The sequence below is a fragment of the Babylonia areolata genome, chromosome 19, assembly GCF_041734735.1.
Source record: "Babylonia areolata isolate BAREFJ2019XMU chromosome 19, ASM4173473v1, whole genome shotgun sequence".
In the NCBI taxonomy this organism is placed as follows: domain Eukaryota; kingdom Metazoa; phylum Mollusca; class Gastropoda; order Neogastropoda; family Buccinidae; genus Babylonia; species Babylonia areolata.
The window spans coordinates 4646863-4669362 of NC_134894.1; the positions used below are offsets into that span (position 1 = coordinate 4646863).

General features: G+C 45.1%; 2 protein-coding genes across 3 annotated transcripts in view; one reads left to right on the forward strand and one right to left on the reverse strand.

The window, feature by feature from the left end:
• The window catches only part of LOC143294032 (neuronal acetylcholine receptor subunit alpha-10-like), a 131446-nt gene extending 124214 nt beyond the window's left edge, over positions 1–7232 (forward strand). The window contains exons 6-9 of the mRNA XM_076605431.1: positions 1133–1406; positions 3512–3773; positions 4675–4877; positions 6807–7232. Of these exons, the coding sequence (XP_076461546.1) occupies positions 1133–1406; positions 3512–3773; positions 4675–4877; positions 6807–7211 (1144 nt within the window). The 3' untranslated portion in view covers positions 7212–7232. The remainder of the gene's footprint in view (positions 1–1132; positions 1407–3511; positions 3774–4674; positions 4878–6806) is intronic.
• A 5043-nt stretch (positions 7233–12275) lies between these two features.
• The window catches only part of LOC143294033 (uncharacterized), a 14025-nt gene continuing 3800 nt past the window's right edge, over positions 12276–22500 (reverse strand). The window contains exons 1-6 of one of the 2 annotated variants that reach the window (XM_076605433.1): positions 22059–22116; positions 20780–20956; positions 18075–18297; positions 15629–15739; positions 14761–14984; positions 12276–12812 (exon numbers count right to left, since the gene is read on the reverse strand). In XM_076605433.1, coding sequence (XP_076461548.1) covers positions 12692–12812; positions 14761–14984; positions 15629–15739; positions 18075–18297; positions 20780–20913 — 813 coding nt within the window. In that variant the 5' untranslated portion in view covers positions 20914–20956; positions 22059–22116 and the 3' untranslated portion in view covers positions 12276–12691. Of the gene's footprint in view, positions 12813–14760; positions 14985–15628; positions 15740–18074; positions 18298–20779; positions 20957–22058; positions 22117–22500 lie in introns of those variants that run through there. The other variant, XM_076605432.1, reaches the window with a different exon arrangement.

Below are 22500 nucleotides of genomic sequence, written 5' to 3' on the forward strand. Positions count from 1 at the left end.
TGTGGATGTGTGCGTGCGTGCGTGCATTTAGTACTGGCTTTGTTGTCATCTGTTCATACTGATAACCCCACTAACTGTAATTTATTTTAGTAAATGTATGACTGATGGCCCTTCAACCTAATTATCCATCACTCCACTGTTTTTTTCAATACCCCTACCCCTTTCCCACGTACACTGTGTAAGTGTGTATCTGGGTACTGAAATGAATAACTGCGTACGTGTTTAAATCATTTTGTGGTGAATAGACAATAAATACATGAGAAGGAGAAGAAAATAAACCGTTACTATACTCCTCTCCTCTTCCCAGTAAACAGTCTAGATGGTACATTGCACAGAACGCCAAATCTAAAACGAAAAAAATAGAAAAAACAACAACCCAACAACCCAAAAACAAACAAACAAAAACATGTTAATCGAACACGAGGTATTACCTGCTGTCACATTTGTATATTTTCGAAAGTTAAATCACTGCCTCTTCAAAGAGGAAGGGAACAAGGTATTCCACATAAAGAAATAATTTGTTTAACGTGTAACTCTGGAGAACTTGGAGATGTGTATAATCATATCTTTGAATATGTTTATTTTTCAATTACTGAGGTAATATCAGACAAAAAAAAATGTCTGCAAGTGTTCAAATGTTCTAAAACTCAATTCATTGTTCAATAGGAATCGTAAACCTCACCTTTCGAAATACAAAGCTTTCCTGAGGGTGATGATAAACTTTTTTCTGATTCGGCGATTTTTGCTAGGGCCCACAGTTATAGTACTCATAGTGTATACTTTGGTAAACACACACACACACACACACACACACACACACACACACACACACACACACAGAGAGAGAGAGAGAGAGAGAGAGAGAGAGAGAGAGAGAGAGAGCACTTTGATGATTGCTTTTGCTCTTTTAATGTTGTTGTTTTTGTCGTTTTTGCCACTTTCTGTTGGTTGAAAATTCATGTTTTCACATCCTTTTCATGTACCGCCTGTTTGTTTGTTTTTGTTTTTTTTGATAAGCACTCCTTATCTTGAATAGAGAAAAAAATAAATAACGATGGTTACATCAATCAGTCCACCAATCAGCCTTTCTCTCTCTCTCTCTCTCTCTCTCTCTCTCTCTCTCTCTCTGCAGCGCTCACATTACGTCAGAGTCGGTCAGCACCAACGTCATCGTGTCGTCAGAGGGCAACGTGACGTGGCTGTCCATGGTCATTTTCAAGTCCTCGTGCGCCATCGACGTCAAGTACTTCCCCTTCGACACGCAGAACTGCAGCCTGGACTTCTCCTCCTGGACCTACGACGCGTATGCGCTTAACCTTCTGATCCAAGGCGACCGCATCGGCGACACCACCAACTACATGAACAGCACCGAGTGGCACCTGCTGGAGTATTTGCAGGAGAGAGAGGTGGGTTGGGTGTTGGGGGGCGTAGTCACTCTGGGTTAGCACCTGCTGGAGTATCTACAGGAGAGAAAGAGAGGTGGGTTGGGTGTTGGGTGATTTGGAGGCGTAGTCACCCTGGGTTAACACCTGCTGGAGTATTTGCAGGAGAGAGAGGTGGGTTGGGTGTTGGGGGGGGGGGGGCGTAGTCACTCTGGGTTAGCACCTGCTGGAGTATCTACAGGAGAGAAAGAGAGGTGGGTTGGGTGTTGGGTGATTTGGAGGCGTAGTCACCCTGGGTTAACACCTGCTGGAGTATTTGCAGGAGAGAAAGAGAGGTGGGTTGGGTGTTGGGTGATTTGGAGGCGTAGTCACCCTGGGTTAACACCTGCTGGAGTATTTGCAGGAGAGAAAGAGAGGTGGGTTGGGTGTTGGGTGATTTGGAGGCGTAGTCACCCTGGGTTAACACCTGCTGGAGTATTTGCAGGAGAGAGAGGTGGGTTGGGTGTTGGGGGGTGGGGGGGCGTAGTCACTCTGGGTTAACACCTGCTGGAGTATCTACAGGAGAGAAAGAGAGGTGGGTTGGGTGTTTTGGAGGCGTAGTCACTCTGGGTTAACACCTGCTGGAGTATTTGCAGGAGAGAAAGAGAATTGGGATGGGGGTGGGGGGGCGTAGTCACTCTGGGTTAGCACCTGCTGGAGTATCTACAGGAGAGAGAGGTGGGTTGGGTGTTTTGGGGGCGGGTGGAGGGGGGGGCGTAGTCACTCTGGGTTAACACCTGCTGGAGTATTTGCAGGAGAGAGAGGTGGGTTGGGGATTGGATATGTGGCCACTCTGAATTAGCACCTGCTGGAGTATTTGCAGGAGAGTGGAGGAAAGGGATGGGGAGTGGCTCAATCTATCTATCTATCTGTTGCTATACCATAGCATGTGGTATTTCTTTGAGAATTTTCCCCAAATGCTGCTCATTCCGAATTTCTCATGCCTGCCACACAGGCTATCTATCTATCTATCTATCTATTGCTGTCCTATAGCCTGCGCTGTTTCTTTGACACTGTTTCAAAACGCCGCTCATCCCGAATTTCCTATGCCAGCCACGCTCAGGCTCTCTATCTCTATGTATGTATGTCTCTATGTATCTATCTATTGCTATCCCATAGCCTGTGGTGTTTCTTTGACATTATTCCCAAACACAATTTTCCATGCCAGCCAGGCGCAGACTCACAGAAAGAATAAACAGGTTTGATTTACTGAAGGTAACAGAGTAAGTCCACAGTGCTGATTTATTGCTGTTGTCGTTGTTGTATATTTGGCTCTCGAAAAAAAGATGGGGGAAATGAAAGAAAAGATGCCGTGAGTTATTATATCATCAACTTCTGCACAGTGATTCAGAGCAGAGTTGTTGGTTATTAATAAGATTGAGGGAGATGGGGGAAGACAGAAAGACAGACAGACACAGAGAGAGAGAGAGAGAGAGAGAGACAGACAGACAGACAGACAGACAGACTGACAAGCAAACAGTGACAGAAAGACACAGGCAGAGCACAGAGCATAATATTTATTAAAAGTTGTTTGTTTTTGTTTTTTAAACCACACACTCTTCGTGAAAACACACACACACACAAACACACACACACACACACACACACACACACACACACACACACACACACACACACACACACACACACACACACACACCAACAACACACCATACCAAACCACACATCCACCCACTCACCTACACACACTAAACACAACTTCACCTCACAGTGAATCTATTGTAAAGTTTTCAACAACACATTCTTCTTCTTACTCCCACCAACCCTCCACACCTATCCTCTCCCAACACCCCCCCACCCCCCCTTTCAAGAACCCCTACCATGCTCGCCCTATCCTTTCTCTCTGCCTACCACCCCCACACCCCTATCACACCCACCCAAAACCCCAAGCCCTCTACCCACCCGAAAAAAAACAACTTATCCCTTTAACTCTTTGAAGAGTCATTGGAGCGTCGCACAGTAGACCAGTTCAATATTTCACGATTGTGTATCCAAACTTGGGTCTCTTCTGATGGGTTTTCTTGTTCATTCTGCAAGGTTGTCAGGTCATCTCATGTTTCGGTCTTCAGGAGGTAGTGTTCTCCTGCTGCCCGGAGCCGTACATCTTCATCCACAACCACATCCTCATTCAGCGGCGACCTTTGTTCTACGTGTTCAACATGGTGGGCCCTTGTCTGCTCATCACCCTGGTGGCCCTCCTGGGCTTCTATATGCCCTGCGACTCCGGGGAGAAGATCTCCATGGGCATCACCACGCTGCTGTCCATGACCGTCTTCCTCATGATCGTGGCGGACACCATGCCGCCCACCTCTGATGATCTGCCTCTGATTGGTGAGTCTGTGAGTTTGTTGCTGGATTTTGGTTTGGGATTGGTTAGGGAGTGGATTCCTCTTCTTCTTCTTCAGCGTTCCCAAGAAATTGGATTAAAGTCTGGGTCGGGATGAGTTGTGTTGTGTTGGGTTGGGTTGTGTTGTGTTGGGTTAGGGTTTGGGGTTAGGGTTGGGTAGGGGTTGGGATTAGGGTTGGGTAAGGGTTGTTTTTGGGGGTTGAAATTGGTTTAGATTTGGATAGAGGTTTAGGATGGGTTTATGCTTGAGTTGGGTTAGGTTGGGATGGGTTGGTTTGCGGAAGGTGCTTGTGTGCGTCTGTGTGTGAGTGTGTATGGTGGGGGCTGGGGTGGGGGTGGGGGGCGATGACGTTGTGTGTGTATTAGAGAGGCAGAGGAGACAACTGCTGTCCCGTTTATCTGGGCTAGAATTTGATTATAGTGGAGAGTGTCTTTCCCCAAGTTACATCTCCACTCTCTCGGCCAAGAGGGTTTTAGGACAGTCGGCGGTGGGGTGATTCCCATTGCAATGGAGAAACCATTGATCGTACAGCTCCCATTTTCCTGTTTGCCCAACTGAAGCTTATGTCAATCTGTGATATAAGTTTGAGCGTTGATTATTATTATTATTATTATTATTATTATTATTATTATTATTATCATTATTATTATTATTATTATTATTATCATTATTGTTGTTGTTGTTGCTATTGTTATTGTTCTTATTTTCATTATCATTATTGTTATCATCATCATCATCATCATCATCATTATTATTAGCACTATTATTAGTATTATTATCGTTGTTGTTGTTGTTATAATCACTATTACCATAGCCATCATGTGATGCAGCCCCATAGGCTCAATACAAAAACTGCCATCACTTTTTTTTCTACACCCCAACAGGTCTGTACTACGGAATCACCATAGCCATCGTCTCGTTCGCCACGGCCATGACCGTGTTCACCCTCAACATCCACCACAAGGGGGGCCGGGGTCACGAGATCCCTTCCATCATCAAGAAGATCTTCTTTGGCTTCTTCGCCAAGGTCCTCTTCATCCATCTGGACGTCGGGGGCGGCGAGGAACCCCACCCCAAGAAGGGGCTGGTGAGTGAGACTGGGTAGATATGTATACCCTTTTATTGATGGGTGGATGTGTGATGGTCAGTCGTTTCCGACTATGATCTCGGGAAGAGCAGAGGAGGCAGGTGCTGACCTCACTATCTGGGCTAGAACTGAATTACGTTGGAGAGTGTCTTGCCCGAGTTGTATACCCACTCTCTCAGGCACGAGGGCTTCAGGACAAGTTGGCGTTGGGATGATCCCCAAAGATCAACTAGACCCCATTGCTGCAGCACTAAGACGGGCGCAATAGCCGAGTGGTTAAAGCGTTGGACTGTCAATCTGAGGGTCCTGGGTTCGAATCACGGTGACGGCGCCTGGTGGGTAAAGGGTGGAGATTTTTCCGATCTCTCAGGTCAACATATGTGCAGACCTGCTAGTGCCTGAACCCCCTTCGTGTGTATACGCAAGCAGAAGATCAAATACGCACGTTAAAGATCCTGTAATCCATGTCAGCGTTCGGTGGGTTATGGAAACAAGAACATACCCAGCATGCACACCCCCGAAAACGGAGTATGGCTGCCTACATGGCGGGGTAAAAACGGTCATACACGTAAAAGCCCACTCGTGTGCATACGAGTGAACGTGGGAGTTGCAGTCCACGAGCGCAGAAGAAGAAGAAGCTGCAGCACTAAGAGCCAGTCTAATCTTGCCTACTAGTTTTTTTGAGAGTCACAATCCTTCAAAACAGTACAGGTAGTAAATGAATATGGATAGTTATTTTGTGCCTATTCTAGTCTGGAGCTCCAAGCGCTTTACAAACACGGAGTCATTAATTTGCGCAACAGGCTGCCTTATATGGACAGGACCGACTGGGAGCTGCCTTTTGGGCACTCATCGTTCATTTCCCGTGTCATTCAGTCAGGCTTCGGTCACGCACACACGCGCGCGCGCGCAAACACACACATATATACACAACACAGACACACATAGATAGATAGATAGAGTATTATATATCAGAGTGGATTTTACTACAAAATTTGCAATAGACAACTTCTTGCTGTGGGTTCTTTTACGTGCGTTAAGTGCTTGCTATACACGGGACCTCGCTTTATCGTCTCATCCGACTGAATGTCGTCCAGACCACCACTCAAGGTCTGCTGGAAGGGGAGAACATTTTGGAAAGTGTGGGATTCGATACCATACGCTAAGATTTTAAGGCTTCCCATGCGGGCGCGCTAACACTAGGCCACCAGTTCACCCAAGTTCCCAGATTTGAAAACACCATGTTTGAAAAAGAAATATGTAGAATTGAATAATTACATTGACTAATTGTTCAGTTAGGTACGAAATTTTACGTTTTTCATTTTCATGTAATATCTAGAACTAAACCTATGTATATTTCTGACCTTGTCATTGTTTCATTGTTGACACTACATCAAACGTAAAGCGAATGAAGCATGGAGGCACCGGGGACCTCGCCAATACGTTCGAACTTCTGCTGCTGAAACTATTTCTGAAATGCATGTAATTCTCAGCATTGTACATATCTTTACGTTTAAGAATTTCATTGGCTTTTTATCGTGTAGAGAAATATTAAGTGGCCAGATCTTACATCTATCGCTTCCGTATAAGGTCTGGAACTGCCAATGCCCCTCAATGTATAATTAACAGTTTCACAACCTTTAGCCACCACCCACCACAAATATTTCTCATCGGCCAGTCAATAATCTAGCAGGTTCAAATCCCTATACACCCAACACCGTCTCTTATCTCTCACCAGCCGGTCAATGATCTAACAGTTTCACAAACCCTAAGCACCCTCCACCACTTTATTTCGCACCGACCTGCTCATTAATCTAACAATTTCACGACCCTGATCACCCACAACCACTTACCTCTCACCAGCCAGTCAATACTTGAACAGCTCCACAACCCCCCTAATCACCACCCTCCACCATCTCTCTCACACAGCCGGTGCCCCAGAACGAATACTACGCCCACTACGAAACAGCCGACAAGTTCCCAGAGAACGGAGGCCTCTCCCCTCGCTTCTCGCGCAAGTTCGCCTCCTTGCACCACCCCTCTTCTCCTGGAGGAGTAGGCGGAGGAGGAGGCGGAGGAGGCGGAGGAAGCGACAGCACGGAGCGGCAGTTCCTCAAGGTGCTGCAGAAGGTGTACCAGACCATCGAGAAGAACGAGATGAGGCTGGCCGAGCAGGACCGCAGGGACACCGTCCGCCAGGAGTGGCAGCAGCTGGCGCTCATCCTGGACCGCATGCTGCTCGTCTGCTTCGTCATCCTGGCCACCTCCATCAGCCTGGCCCTCATTCTGCCCGGCTACTCCTCCCAGTTTGAGTACGAGTCCAGTCGGATCTGAGGAGGAGATCTGAGCTTTTTATCTTTTTTTTTTTTTTTTTTAATGTATTTTTGATTGGTTGTTGTTGCTCGTTTGTTGAGGTGGGGGTGGGGGGAGGGGGGAGCGGTCCTCCTCGCGACCTGTCCCCAGTTCGAGTACTAGTCTACAACTACAATTTGAGTCATTTCTGTTTTTTCTTCTCGTGTTTTATTTCCTTTATCTTATTTTGCTGTTGTTTTGCTTTATGTTTGTTTGTTGTTGTTTTTTTGGGTTTTTTGTTGTTTTTTCGGGGGTGGGGTGGGTTTGGGATTCTCCACGCTACTTGTCCCAGTTTGTGTATGAGTCTTCGATTTGAGTTTGAGAGGAAGGAAAGACAATGGGTTTTTTTCTGATCTCTCTCTCTGTCTCTCTCTCTCTCTCTCTCTCTCTATATATATATATACATATATATATATATATATATATATATATATATATATGTACGTATGTATATTTGTGTGTGTGTTGTTGTTGTTATTTTATGGTGGGTGGGGTGGCGTGTGGGAATGGGTGGGTGTGTAGATAATTGTGCAGGTAGTTTTGAACTGCAATTTAATTATCTTCATCGTAGAGTCTGAACTCACAACTGATGATATTGATGATAGTTTTGAGCCTGTTGCGATGATCTTCATAAGATTCTGAGCTACGAATCTTCTGATGATGATAGTTTTGAGTCCGTTCTCAAGGCTCTGACCAGCGCTTTGGGGTTACGCGACGATCAGTTTTACCAAAGCAGATAAGGTAAAGCGCATATGGAACAGTCCGCGTGGTTCGACACTTCCCTGAAACTGAACTTCCTGATACACGGTTTTGAGGCAAAAGACGATTGTTTCGTTTATAGCTTCAAATCAACGGAGGATGTGTGTTGTAGTTTTGAGCTGAACAAACTGATGTTCTTGGTCTGTGGGTGTAGTTCTTTTAGAACATAAACGAGTCTGGACTGAGATGACTCGCTTGTTTTGTTTTTGTTTTCGTGAGCCCCAGTTGATGATGTTTATAATACTTTATTTATTTATCTATTATTTTTAATTGATTAATTTGTTTGTTTATTTTTTTATAATATTTTAAAAATTTTGTTTTGTTTTTTCTCAAGGCCTGACTAAGCGCGTTGGATTACGCTGCTGGTCAGGCATCTGCCTGGCAGATGTGGTGTAGCGTATATGGATTTGACCGAAGGCAGTGACGCCTCCTTGAGCTACTGATACTGATACTGATACTGAGCCAACCTGACGATCTTTTTGTATTATAGGTATAAGTTTGTCGCTGATTTGTATATAGTTTTGAGGCGGATGATGTTCGCAATGACAGTTTGAGGCGGGTTGCCTGTTCCTTTGGAAAAGAAACAAATCTGGATTTAAGTGTTGACAGTGGAGTTTTTATTTTGATTGGGACCCCAGTTGATCATAGTTTTAAACTAACGATATTCATTTTCAAATATTTCATTTTGTAATATAGTTTTAAATCCACCCGAGGATTTATATTGTTATAGTGTTGAGCCAAAGAGATGTTCTTGATTATGTAGTTTGAGTCCAGTTTGTGGGTACAGTTCCTTTGTGAACAAAAACGAGTCTGGGTTTAAGTGTTGGGAGTGTGTCACTTTGCTTTGCGCAGTCCCAGTTGATTATGTTCATCACAGTTTTGAACCAAATTGGCTAACTTTTTATGTTATTGTTTAAATCCTGCCGACGATTTGTAGTATAGTTTTAAGGCTAATCATGTGTTTGATGACGGTTTGAGCATGACTGGGGGTTGTTTGTTTGTTCCTTTGGAACATAAACGAGTTTGGTGTTGTGTTTTTGATTTCTCATCGACGACTATCCCTTTTGAACAAACCATGTTCCGGGAATGAAATGCTAGGGGTAGAACTCTCTCTCTCTCTCTCTTCTCTCTCTCTCTCTCTCTCTTTGAATTCACCTTTCATCATACTGACGGCTTCTCCTTCTGACATTAACAATTTTAGAAATGTGTTACTCTAATTTTGTCTCTCAAATTAATGCCGTTAACCAGTTTTACACAGTCGGGGCAAGGTGTATGAGACTTTCGACTTTTCTCATTTATGAAACCAAGTTTATGATTAATATATCCCCCCAAAATGTGTTGTATGTGCTTGAAATTATGGATGTGTGTGTGTGTGTGTGTGTGTGTGTGTGTGTGTGTGTGTGCGTAACCCATGGCTACCCCTCAGACCAAACTGATGGCAGGTTTCGGAGTGAATCGATCTTTCCTATGTGTATAAAACGTTTTTATGACTTCCAATTTGACCACACCACCTTGTTTTGAACGCTGAGACAAAACGAACGTGTGGGGTTTTGACCAAATGATTTCCTCGTCTTTAAACCCATACATAGTTGATGATTTAAGTGTCCGGTGTCAATCGATTTTCTTTAACTAAAATTTCAGTTTTATACTTACGTATAGTTTCCGTTACTTCATTGAATTGTCGAATTTTATCGAATGATTACAGATTTACTGTTGAGGCCTATTCGTTCTGTTTCTAAGTTCTTCCATCGTTGGATTGCTTCAGGATGTAAAGCAGTAGGAGCCAATAAACTTTTCTGTCTAATTTTCTATTTCTCTCTTTCTTTTACGTTTAAAGTTCTTTTAACTGGTTCGAACAATAATTGCTTCTAACGATTTATCTTCCGACAATAGACCTTCATCGTGCGTGTGCGTGCGCGTGCGCGCGCACGCGCGCGCGCGCGTGTGTGTGTATGTGTGTGTGTGTTCCTTCATAGGTGGGTGTCCAAAATCTGTCACTTCATAATCGGATGTATCGGATCTTTAACTTCATGAGCAGGTGTTTCGAATCTCTCAGCTCCTTCCGCAGACATCTCGCTTTCTCCGTGTAAACGCTGGCATCGCTCTTTTGCCCTGTGTGAATGGTCGATCTGGCATCTCTTGTTATCTCGGCACTTGCTTCCCAAGAGTGTGTTCAGGTCTTTGTCGTCAGTTGACAGTCCGTAGTATCTGAAATGGGCGTCTAAGATCTCTGGCTTCCTGAATGATTGGATTTTACTGTTGGAACGACTCACTGTCTGTGAAAGACGTTTTTTTTCTTCGTTGTCCGGGTGTCGGAGGTGGTGACAGGAGCTTTTGTTTTCTTGGCTCCTGGATCTCCTGTCTTGACAGATGGTCTTGGATGTGCACTTCCTTGGTGGGTGCCATGAAACGTTCTTACGCTTTTGGCAGGGTTATTTAGCACTAGACGCCGCAGGACACGAAATGTATGTATATAATGACGATACGCACAGTTGTTTCTTTTAAAAACATACGTATTTATCCATGTCGGTACCTTTTCTATGGGTTTCTAGACTTTGTGTTCGAGTGTGTGTGTGTGTATATATATATATGTAATGCGATACTTTTGGTGATGGGTGTTTTCTTCACAATCGTCACACTGCTGGGCTATTTCACGAGGTTATTATTATTTCTGTTATCTTATTTTTTTTAAATGCCTGTTGCCGCATAACGTGTGCTGAGTGGGTACGTACGTAATAATATTTTACTGACTGGCATCATGTGTTTAGATTTAAAAAAAATTCGGCTGGATAGGTATAATATCAGTTGCCTAGTTTTCCTTTTACCTTTTACTTCGATTGGATGAAGAGTTAGATGTATTTACAAGCTTGTTTAAATTTCTGTGTGGTTTAATGGTTTCATGTTTAAATTGCCATGAATCATTTCAATTTTTCTGCTTACTCTGATTCACTGACTATTTTTACATTGTTGTACAAAAGAATGCTTAGATTTTCGTGTCATTCTGGCACACACGGAACTGTTCGTATATGAAACGTTCTAGTTAGTTGCAAATCATCCGGCGACAACTCTCATCATTTTTTTTTTTTTTTTGTAATCGAACTTTTTTTTCTTCCATAAACACTGCAGGTATTCGACATAGCTTTTCTCCTTCAATATTCAGTGAAGTATTCAGTGCAAAATAGGCACATGAACTGCGTGTTTGTGAACTGATAAATCATTGATGATGACAATGTTGACAGCCATGGTTATCATAATGCTTGTAAAAGTTTTCGCTTATTCCTTCTCTTTCTTCCTGTCATCCAGTTGTCCCTACCCCCCACCCTACCTCCCCTTTCTTTTCTGTCTTCCCTCCATCATTCATTTTGATTGATCAACGTGTCGTTCATCTCTGCACGCTTGGATTAGCGGAACTGAACCGTGTTACAACATGACCACAGATCAGCTCAGTTCTGAACGTTTTCACAGTGCAAAATTGCAAAGCAAGCGCATCCAGTACATACACGCAGTTGTAGAAAGAGATCGTGCATTTCAGTGTGTCCTTTTGTCAGAGTGTTTTGCTAAAAAAAGAAAAAAAAATGATGTGTCCCTTGTGTACTGCAATACAGAACTGACCATTCTCCTGAATGTGTTTTTGCTTTGCGTTTGTTCTTGGAATGACATGTATTTCAGAGTTACTTCATCTGTCTTTTCGGTATTTTAATTCTTTCCCCCCTCTAATATGCGATTGTATGTGTTTGAATTGATTTGGGGGGAACAAACAGGGGAGTGGGGGTGGGAAAGAAGAAAAGAGAGAAGGCAGGAGGCAGGGAGAAAAAGAGTGAAAGACATTGGGAGAGGGAAAGAGAGCGGAAGAGACAGATGGAGACAGAGACAGACAGACAAAGTGACAGACGGACAGACTTTGCGCGTGCGGTATGTTTTCTTGTGATCATGCGGATGCATGCGTATGTAAATGGGTTATCACAACTTCCACAGCTTTTCTTTGCGTGGCTGTCTGACTGCGCGCGCGCGCGCGCGCACGCACGCACGCACACACACACACACACACACACACACAAACACACACACACGCACGCACACATACACACGCACGCACACACACGCACACACACACACACAACCACACACACACACACACACAATCAATATTCGATTGCTTTTTTTTTCTTTCTTTCTCCCTCCCATCTCGAAGATAGTAGAAAGGGCCATAAACTTCGCTTTTTGTTGGTTTTTTTTTTTTGGGGGGGGGGGGGGGGGGGGGGGGGGGGGGTGCGGTAGGGGAATAAAACGAACCTTTGAGATCCACTTCTATTGTATCCTCCTTCACCCCCACTCTTTGCCACCCTGTTCGTCCACAAATCAAATCAAATTACGTTGCTTATTTTCCAGTCGACCGCACAGGGGCTGTGTATACACACATAAAGGTCCACACTGTAAGTTAAACTGATGAGAAGAACACGGCATGTGTGTAAAGTAAATGTGTAGTCTTTAAAATATCACGTGCAATACAGCAGTTGTTTTACGTCCTCTGGTGGTCTCCATGTTCTCATGCATGCTCAAGACGCTAACCCTGTTGAGAAGAGAATAGTTATTTTCACTGTCTTTACAATCGTTTAATGGTGGACACAAAAAGTGCTCAATTTAAACCCGCCAGTTCTAAAAACCACCAGCACGGCCTAAGAACAGCTCAGGTAGGGCTACCACTACATGAAGTTGTGGTAGTAGCTACCCAGGGTGGTGAAGGTGGAGCTGTGCGTATGCATCAAGCTGTCCTCGTGCGTAGCTGCCCCGCCCCCGCGTACTCGGGAGGCGTACCAGGCGTATCTGGTGAGGACATCATCAGATATTTGATTGGTTGATTGATATGGATACTTACAGAGCGCCTATCTTCGATCAGAGACCAAGCTCTAAGCGCTTCACAAACACGGAGTCATTTGCACAACAGGCTGCCTACCCGGTTAGAGCCAGTTGATAGCTGCCTTGAGGTGTTTATCATTCATTTTCTGTGTCATTCAGTAAGGCTTAAGTCACATATACGCGCGCGAGCCCCCCGCCCCTCCCCCCTCTCCCCGACACACACACACACACACACACACACACACACACACACACACACACACACACACACACACACACACACACACACACACACATGTATATCAGATTGAATTTTACTGCGAGTTTTTGCCAGGGTTCTTTTACGTGCACTAGGTGCATGCTACACACGGGATCTGTTTTTCGATCCCGCACCCTCTGATTCTTTCGCTTCCTATGCCGACACATTACCACTAGGCCACCAGTCCACTACAGTATCAGTAGGTGCTAAGTAATACCACTACAAAAGTATTGTTTCCCAGACTTGCACAGAAATGGCACAGAAATGGCTTTTCTCCGACTTGCACAGAAATGGCTTTTCTCCAGTCTAATCATGTTAGCTACAGGTCTAGCAAAACTCGAAGGTCATAAAAGGCTGTGGGGAAAAAAACATAACTACATTCGCATTGTTTGCAATGATACCTGCGTAATATGCCTACAGTTGCAGTCATTCGTCCGTAAAAAAAACTTTTGTACATGTTGTACATAAATATCACACTGTTGAACTACAGTGTTAACAGCACGTTCTTGTTTCAAACCCTGACCAGCGTGTTGGGTTGGTTTATGCGTAGATCCGACAACTGTTCTGTTCTTTTGTTTGTGTTTGTTGTTTTGTTTTTTTAAGGAGAAATCAGACGATGCGTAAAAGTACTGCAAATGAACAGGACAATTTCAGCATCATTGGAACGCGCTCTCTCTCTCTCTCTCTCTCTCTCTCTCTCTCTCTCTCTCTCTCTCTCTCTCTCTCTCTCTCTCTCTCTCTTGTCTCTTTTTCTTCTTTCTTTTTTTCTTCCTATTTTTCCTTCTGTCATCATTTTTCTCCTTTCTGTTCAGTTTTCTTTCTATCCTTTTTCATATTCTTTTTTTCCCCTTTTCTCTTATCTTTTTAATCTGTCTTCTTCCCACTGGCATGATCGAACATAAGCAAGGTCATGCAACATATAATACACATACATGATGGTTTCAATCAAGGTTATAGTGAGTGGAAGAGAAGCCTGGTACACACACTCTCTCTCTCTATCTCTCTCTCTCACTCCCTACACCTCTGTAAGTTTCGTAAGTGGGTCGGTCCGAAGGCTTAGTTACCTCCTTGAAATTGAAAAAGAAAGAAACTAAACTGGCTTCTTTTATTCATTTAGTTTCGTTTACTTGTAGATGAAGTGTAGCGTCGTACATGAATCAGTTCGCGCGCTTTGACACCTCCTCGAAACTTAGACTGAACTGATACATAAAGAACTGAGTTGACTTAGCTTGACTTGACTTAACTTCTAATATACCTGTGGTGTTGCCCCTTTGGTCGGAGACAACAGGATTTTCAGACGAAGAAGAAGAGGACGGAAGAGGAGGAGGAAGTAGTAGTAGAAGAAGAAGAAGAAGCAGGAGGAGAAGGAAGAAGAAGAAGAAGACCAACAACAAGAGCATCACCATCATCATCATCGTCATCATCATCATCATCGTCATCATCATCATCATCATCATCAACAACAACAACTAACAACAAACAACAGCAAGAGGACCATCATCACCAAAGCGCGTTGGGTTTACGCTGATGGTCAGGCATCTGCTCAGCAGATGTGGTGTAGCGTATATGGATTTGTCCGAATGCAGTGACGCCTCCTTGAGTTACTGATACTGATACCTCACCACCACCACCACCACCACCACCAAGACAGCCTACCTGTAGACGTAGGGCGTGTTCTCCAGCCGAGGCAGCAGCTCCTGCATGAAGATCAGCGCCTGGCTGTAGCTGTGCGTGGGGCAGGCCACCTCGGTCAGCCACACGGGCCTCTGGAACCGCTGGTGGAGCTCTTCAAGGTAGTCCAGCACGCGCCCCACCTCGCACGTGTAGTAGTGCGTGGCCACGTGGTCAACGCGGCATCCCGAGCAGGCGTGGAAAAATTCCTGCGGGGACCGGGGGGGTGGGATGGGTTATTTTTTCGGGGGTTAATTTTTCTGGGTGGTATATTTGGAGAGGGGAGGTGGTGGGTTTGTTTGGTTTTTGTTTGTTTGTTTGTTTGTATGTTTGTTTTGTTTTGTTTTTTGAGGTTAAAGTGAGGTAGAGTGAGGAGTATGGAGTAGGGGATGGGGGCAGAAAATTGAAATACACATTGAACATTCTCTCTCTCTCTCTCTCTCTCTCTCTCTCTCTCTCTCTCTCTCTTTCTCTCTCTGAATCTGAATCTCTATTCATGGGCAGACCGGATACTACTACTACTACTACAACTACTACTACTACTAATAATAAAGATAATAATGATAACAAACACACCCTCTCTCTGTGTGTTTAAAGAGAGACAGACAGACAGACAGACAGAGAGACATGCAGAGAAATACAGAGACAGAGAGAGAATACCTCTAACGTAATTTGTTGTATGTTCTTGCTGGCTGTGTGTATCAACTTCCACTTTTCTTTTCCCTTCCTTCCCGCGCCTTGCATTCAGGTCTGTGGCTTCAGAGTATGATTCCTGACCTGCTGATGTTCTCCAAGGCAGCTGGCTTGTACCACAACACAACAACACGCCATGTTGTCACGGTCACTCACTCACCGTAAACCACTGCACGCCAGACATCATGCAGTTACTGGAACCGCTCGTACACTTGATGGCTGAGGGACTGACCAGCAGCTGCTTCTGACGATCTGCACGGGCCTGCACTACCTGTGGACATTACATCGTGTTGGTTATAGCCTGGCGGACCGCGAAGGGCGTCATTGCATGGCTGAATACCCGTCAGGTCTTAGCTAAACACAAGTGGAAGAGAACCCCCAATACTGTGAAAAGGTTGATTAAAACAAACGTTAAAGAGAGAGAGAGAGAGAGAGAGAGAGAGAGAGAGAGAGAGAGAGAGAGAGAGAGAGAGAGAGAGAGAGAGAGAGAGAGAGACCAGTTCACCTACGTCTTGCTAAGTTCACGTCAAATTCAAATCCAAGTTTAAGATGTTGAAAATATCGTGTGTTTCTGGCGACGAAGTTGTGAAACATCGTCACACTGTCAGTACACTACATGACACCACACCACACCACACACCACACCACACCACACACCACACACCACACCACACCACACCACGCCATACCACACCACACCACACCACACACCACACCACACCACACCACACCACACACCACACCACACCACATTACACTACTTCTACTTCTGCGTTCGTGGGCTGCATCTCCATGTTCACTTGTGTCTGTATGCCCCTACCCCGACCAGTAGACAGCCACACTCCCATTTTCGATGGTGTGCATGCTGGGTATGTTCCTATTACCATAACCCACCGACCGCACGAATTAGATGATCTTTAACGAGCGTATTTGATCTTCCACATAGATGTACACACGGAGGGCGTTCAGGCGCTAGCAGGTCTGCGCATAGATAATGCTGACCTGTGAGACCAAGAAAACTCCACCCTTAACCCACTGGGGGCACGGAAACCGAGGATAGAACTCAGGAAACTCGGGCTAGCATCCAGCTCTGTAACCATTCGGCCACCGCACCAGTCTAGTACAATACATCATTACTAACCCAACTGGAAACTACTCGTGCAATAAAAAAAAAAAAAAGCTCATCGCTCGCAACAAGCAATCTCTCAGTCCATATTCTGATGTGCCCATGACAAAGACTGCCAAAAGGTTATCTTAAAAAAAAGAATAGGTTGAATATAAACTGAAAGTAATGAACAAATAGCAACTTGATTTGTAACACTGTACCCTTAAACACCCAATCACTCCACCACCCCCAGTTCCCCAAACAAATAAACGCTTACCTCCCCTACCAACCCCCCCAATCACTCCTACACCCCACCCAACACCTCCACAAACCCTTCTCTCCCCACACCAACCCTCCTCCCCCCAATCACTCCTCCACCTACCCTACACACCCTGTTCCCTCTCACTTCTTGCCAACCCTTCCCTGTCCACCCAAATCAAGCCATCATCATTTCTCCTTCCCCACCCAACAAACTCACCAACTCTTCTCCCACCCTCCTCCCATCCCCCACCACTACACCCCCCTCCATCCCCCCACCGCACACCGCACCCACTGACCGTTCCATCCCAACTGAAGCGCACCTTCTGTACCCCACCCCAACACACCCCATCCCTCCTGTATTACACCCACAAACCCCTTCCACCCGGTCATCCTTCCATCCACCATCCCTATCACTCTCGCATCCCTACCCCAAACACTCCCTAACTTCATAACCCCTCCAGCCTCCACCTAACATCAAAACACAAATTCGACACCCCCACCCACTGATTTGCCCAGACAGCACGCACATTCAAACCATGATTCTGAGGTGGTGCCCTCTTATAATAATGATACTAATAATAATGATACTACTACTACTGCTACTACTACTACTACTACTACTAATAATGATGATGATGATGATGATGATGATGATGATGATAATGTACATTTATATAGCGCCCTTTCTCTCTAAGAGCTCAGGGCGCTTTACATGAAAGAAAAATATTGCAAGTTACATAAAACATTCATGACCACTCTTTCTTAACCCCCCCACCCCCACTCCTCCTCCCCACTCACACTCTACCCCTCCCACTCTACATACATCCAAAGGGAGCTGACATGGGTGGTGTTGGAGAACAAGGAAGCTGAGAGTATTAAAAGATAGTTTTTAGTGATGAGAGAAAAGCAGAAATAGAATCAGATGCACGGATATGATGAGGAAGGTAAGGTTGTTCCAGATGTGAGGAGCAGCAAAGAAGAAAGAACGTTCACCATAGGTTCTTGTATTGACACGAGGAAGTTTCAAAAGGTAACAGAGGAAGAGCGGAGATATCTTGCGGGAGTGGAACCCAAATTCGACCTGCCACCCATCCATCCACCCCACCCCCCCTCCCCCGCCCCCCCAACACCTAACTCACATACACTCCACCCATGAACACGAATACACACGAATACACACTACTTTATTGTCTATAGATACAGAGATTTTCTGATTGTGGCAGCACCTCGCAAACCCTACCTTCCAGGCCTCAGCCGCCTCCTGAGGGGTAAGGTTGCTCTGGCCGCGGTGGTTGGGCTCGTTGAAGCCCAGCACGTAGCGGGACGTGTCGTTGTGGAACCAGAGCGGGTAGTCCACCCCGTGGCGCCACCCCCACACCATGGGTACCCGGTGTCGCTGGTTCATGGGCCCGCTGCAGTTGCCCACCTTGTGGTGGTAGTACGGGGTCTGGTTCCAGTCGTACCTGGGAGAGGAAGACAAGGAGGAGGAGGAGGGGGGAGGTAGGAGGAGGAAGAAGAAGAAGGAGAAGAAAGAGGAGGAGGAGAAGGGGGAGGTGGAGGAGAAAGAAGGAGAAGAAAGAGGAGGAGGAGAAGGGGGAGGTGGAGGAGAAAGAAGGAGAAGATAGAGGAGGAGGAGAAGGGGGAGGTGGAGGAGAAAGAGGAAGAAGAAGAGGAGGTGAATATCGTCAACAATATATATATTTTTTTTACCTTTTTACATTATGTGTGAACTCAATTTTCCAAAATGCCTGTCGTCAATGCAAAAATAAAACATAGAAAAAAAAAATCAGGACCAAGAACGCGACTTCGAGACCCAACCTCTGCCTACTTTTTTTCTTTCAAGAAATAAACACAAACATTGAATCAAATTCAAAGCATACAAAACATACATTTTATTACACCATGTACATACATGCACAATGCCACTCACAGATCTTCTTCTTCTCCGTTCGTGGGCTGCAACTCCCACGTTCACTCCTATGCACACGAGTGGGCTTTTACGTGTATGACCATTTTTTACTCCGCCACACAGGCAGCCATTCTCCGCTTTCACGGGTGTGCATGCTGGGTATGTTCTTGTTTCCATAACCCACCGAACGCTGACATGGATCACGGGATCTTTAACGTGCGTATTTGATCTTTTGTTTGCGTATACACACTAACAGGTCTGCACGTATTTTGACCCGGGAGATCGGAAAAATCTCCACCCTTTACCCACCAGGCGCCGTTGCCGAGATTCGAACCCGGGACCCTCAGAATGAAAGTCCAACGCTTTAACCACTCGGCTCTATATTGCGCCAGTCACTCACATATCAATTCCGCAATTTACCAGAAACCAATAGTCAGACAGAGCAAAAAGATCATCCCCATTGGCTGTGACTTCCTTCCGTCTGTCTTCGCAATACCAACATCCCTGTATCTCCACTACCCACATCTCCACCCCCATTCTGATTACCGGAATTTGTTTATCCCTCTCTCTCACACATGTGCAGTTTCTGAGTAGTTCGCTGTTATCTTGTATCCTAAATTATGGGACATATCCAAACCACAATTATCGTGCTGTTTCCAATGCACGCGAGAAAGGACACGTGGTGTGTAACCTACCCTCTGATCAAGAATTAGGCTGAGAAACGAAGCCAAATAACCCATATCTTTAGCACGAACCGACTCTTGTCGACTCAACCGGCCATCTTTTTTTCTTTTCTTTTTAATACATTCCTGTGGTTGAAGGGGCGAAAAACGGGATAACAGCGACTCTCTGACCGGCACAAACTGAGTGAACGTGTTATTGCAGACGATGGTTTGGACCTGGCAAGATGGCCGCACACAAGTGCAGCGACTGAATCCGCTTCGAAATTAAGCATAATGGCTCGCAAAATAGGAATTAATTTTTTTTTTTTAAACCCACTGAGAATTGGTTATAAGGTCTACAAATGTTGATATCGCTTCCTCAGTACAAGAGAATCGCCTTTAACCCTTTCACTGCCAAACTCGCATTTATGCAGCAGCTACCTAGAGGATCCATGTCACTGAAGGGTGGCCAGATCATGGGTCTGTTATCCATGAACCTACTGCTCTTAATGTTAGGTGTTAGTATAAGTATCAGTATCAGTAGCTCAAGGAGGCGTCACTGCGTTCTGTCAAATCCATATACACTACACCACATCTGCCAAGCAGATGCCTGACCAGCAGCGTAACCCAACGCGCTTAGTCAGGCCTTGAGAAAAAGGGGAAAAATTTAAAATAAAATAAAATAAAATAAAATAAAATAACAAAAATAAATAATCGGTGGTAGGATACGTCATATTTTCTACCCATCACAGGGGGAATCCCCATCTGTACTTGGACATCATATTTACTATTTATAACACAAGGGAAATTTGTGCTCTGAATTTTCTGGCTGTGAAAGGGTTAAGACTGGTATCTGAACTTGGGATTGTAAAAATAGTAAATGAGGCACCGTGGCAGAATCTGCTTGATGTTGGACTTCTGATGCAGTGTTCGCCAGTCATTTGGGCTCGAGGATCGGTTTCGACGTGGTAATGTTCAGTTCATTTCAGTTCAGTTATTCAAGAAGGAGTCACTGTGTTCGGACAAATTCATATTCCCTACACCATATTATCTGCTAAGCAGATGCCTGAACATCAGCGTCTGGCCTTGAGGGAAGAAAAAAGGTAATTTGTCCTTTGGAATAGCACTTTACTCCAATCTTCCTCACTCCTCCCACGTGTGAATGAATCCCACCTGACTTCGTTTGGGGAATGTTAAAACGGCGGAAGGAGAACACTAGGCCCCGCCTTCCTAATCCGAACTCTAGACAAGGTGGACGTGAATTCACTGCCCCGAGCGCCGTTAAAGTTTGTGGGACCCTGAACCTTTTACCGAAAAAAAAAAATCGGAAATTACCAACATGTACCAACCACCAAATTACCAACATGTACCAACCACCACACGATGTTGTTGAGGACGTTCAGATCGTCGCAATGATAGTTGTAACTGGAGAAGGCCACTCCTTTCTTGCTGGAGCCCGCTGTGGTACACGTCATCAAGGCTGCTAGTGACGTTAGCAGGACCAACATGGCGGCGCTTCCTCTTCCTGGATGCACTCTCTTTGTAGCACGACTGGAAAAAAAGAAAAGAACGACAGACAGATGTGTGCTTATGAGTGTCCATTTTGACGCATCAAGCTTAAGTAAACTTGATTTACATTTATTTTTCGTTAAACATGTAAAATTATCATAACTGTGGCATGACATGTGTATTTATCAATAGACTACTTTTACCTCAATGTTTTCTAACATTATCCTGACGGATTTTCTGAAACAAGTGATATAATTTCAGTCAACCGCACCCCACATGTCCTTACAGCACCAGCACCAGCAGCAACAACAACAACAACAGCAACAGCAGAAGCAGCAGCAGCACCAGCAGCAACAACAACAACAACAGCAACAGCAGAAGCAGCAGCAGCAGCAACAACTCTCTCACTCTCATTCCCTCGACCGCTGGGGTCGTTGGGGGGACATGAGGAAGATGTCATAGCTCGCCACGCCGTTCTGTTGGCAGCTGTCGTGAGGAGATCTGGCATCATCATTTTGGTCCATTCCTTGACGTTGTCGGACCAGCTCTTTCTCTGCCGCCCCCGTCTGCGCCCTCCCTCTACAGTCCCTTGCAGGATGGTTTTGGAGAGGGTATTATGTCGTATGACGTGACCAAACCATGCCATCTTCCGTCGTTTGACAGTCGCCAGCAGTGGTTCTTGGGGCCCAACAAGGTTGCTGACCAGGTTCCGCACATAGTCATTGGTTTTGTGCTCCTTGTAGGAGATGTGTAGTAGTCTCCTCAAGCAGCAGCAACAACAACAACAACAACAACAACAACAACAACAACAACACACACACACACACACACACACACACACACACACACACACACACATGACCGCTAGAAAGAGAAAGAGAGAGAGGGGTGAGTAAGAAAGAAGAGAATGTAGATACACACATTTTTTCTTCATGCAGATTGAGAGATACGCGAAACGTAAAAATATAAGTTACAACTGTTTGCCAACTAACCAACCAACCGACTATCCAGCTACAAAAATAAGTAACTCCCCAACCCTTGCCTTACCTTGCCTTTCTCATATAATCAAACAGTATGCAGATTTTTTTGCAAACCCACTAAACAACCATCCGACCCACCAATTCACTAAGAAATGCAGTTCCACCTTTATTTTCTCTGTCACAAGAGGCGACGTTTGTCAATGCAGGCTAGCTATTCAGAACCGTTGTTTTGAGAGTTTGATTCAGGTCAGGAGAACTGAACTTGCCTTTGGTCTGACAGAGCATACCGGTGTTACTGCCACATACTACCCCTCTGCTTGCATTTATCCCTGAGGTCATTCTGGGCTAGTCTGTTGCCATTTGTGGCTAGTCACATTCGACCCTCCAGAGCTGGATTTTACCTCCTTTCCGCGAGTTTAGTCAAGCTATTGTAAGACGATGGGGGTTCGCCTTTACAGACCCCCCCCCCTCCTCCCTGCTCCCCCACCCCCTTCTCCGTCATAACTGAATGGACGAAAGCGTGGGGGAGTTCTACTTTGATAGACTCAATAATTTCTAACTGTGCCAAATTTACTCTCGGCGGTCATTTCTAGCTAACCTAGAATG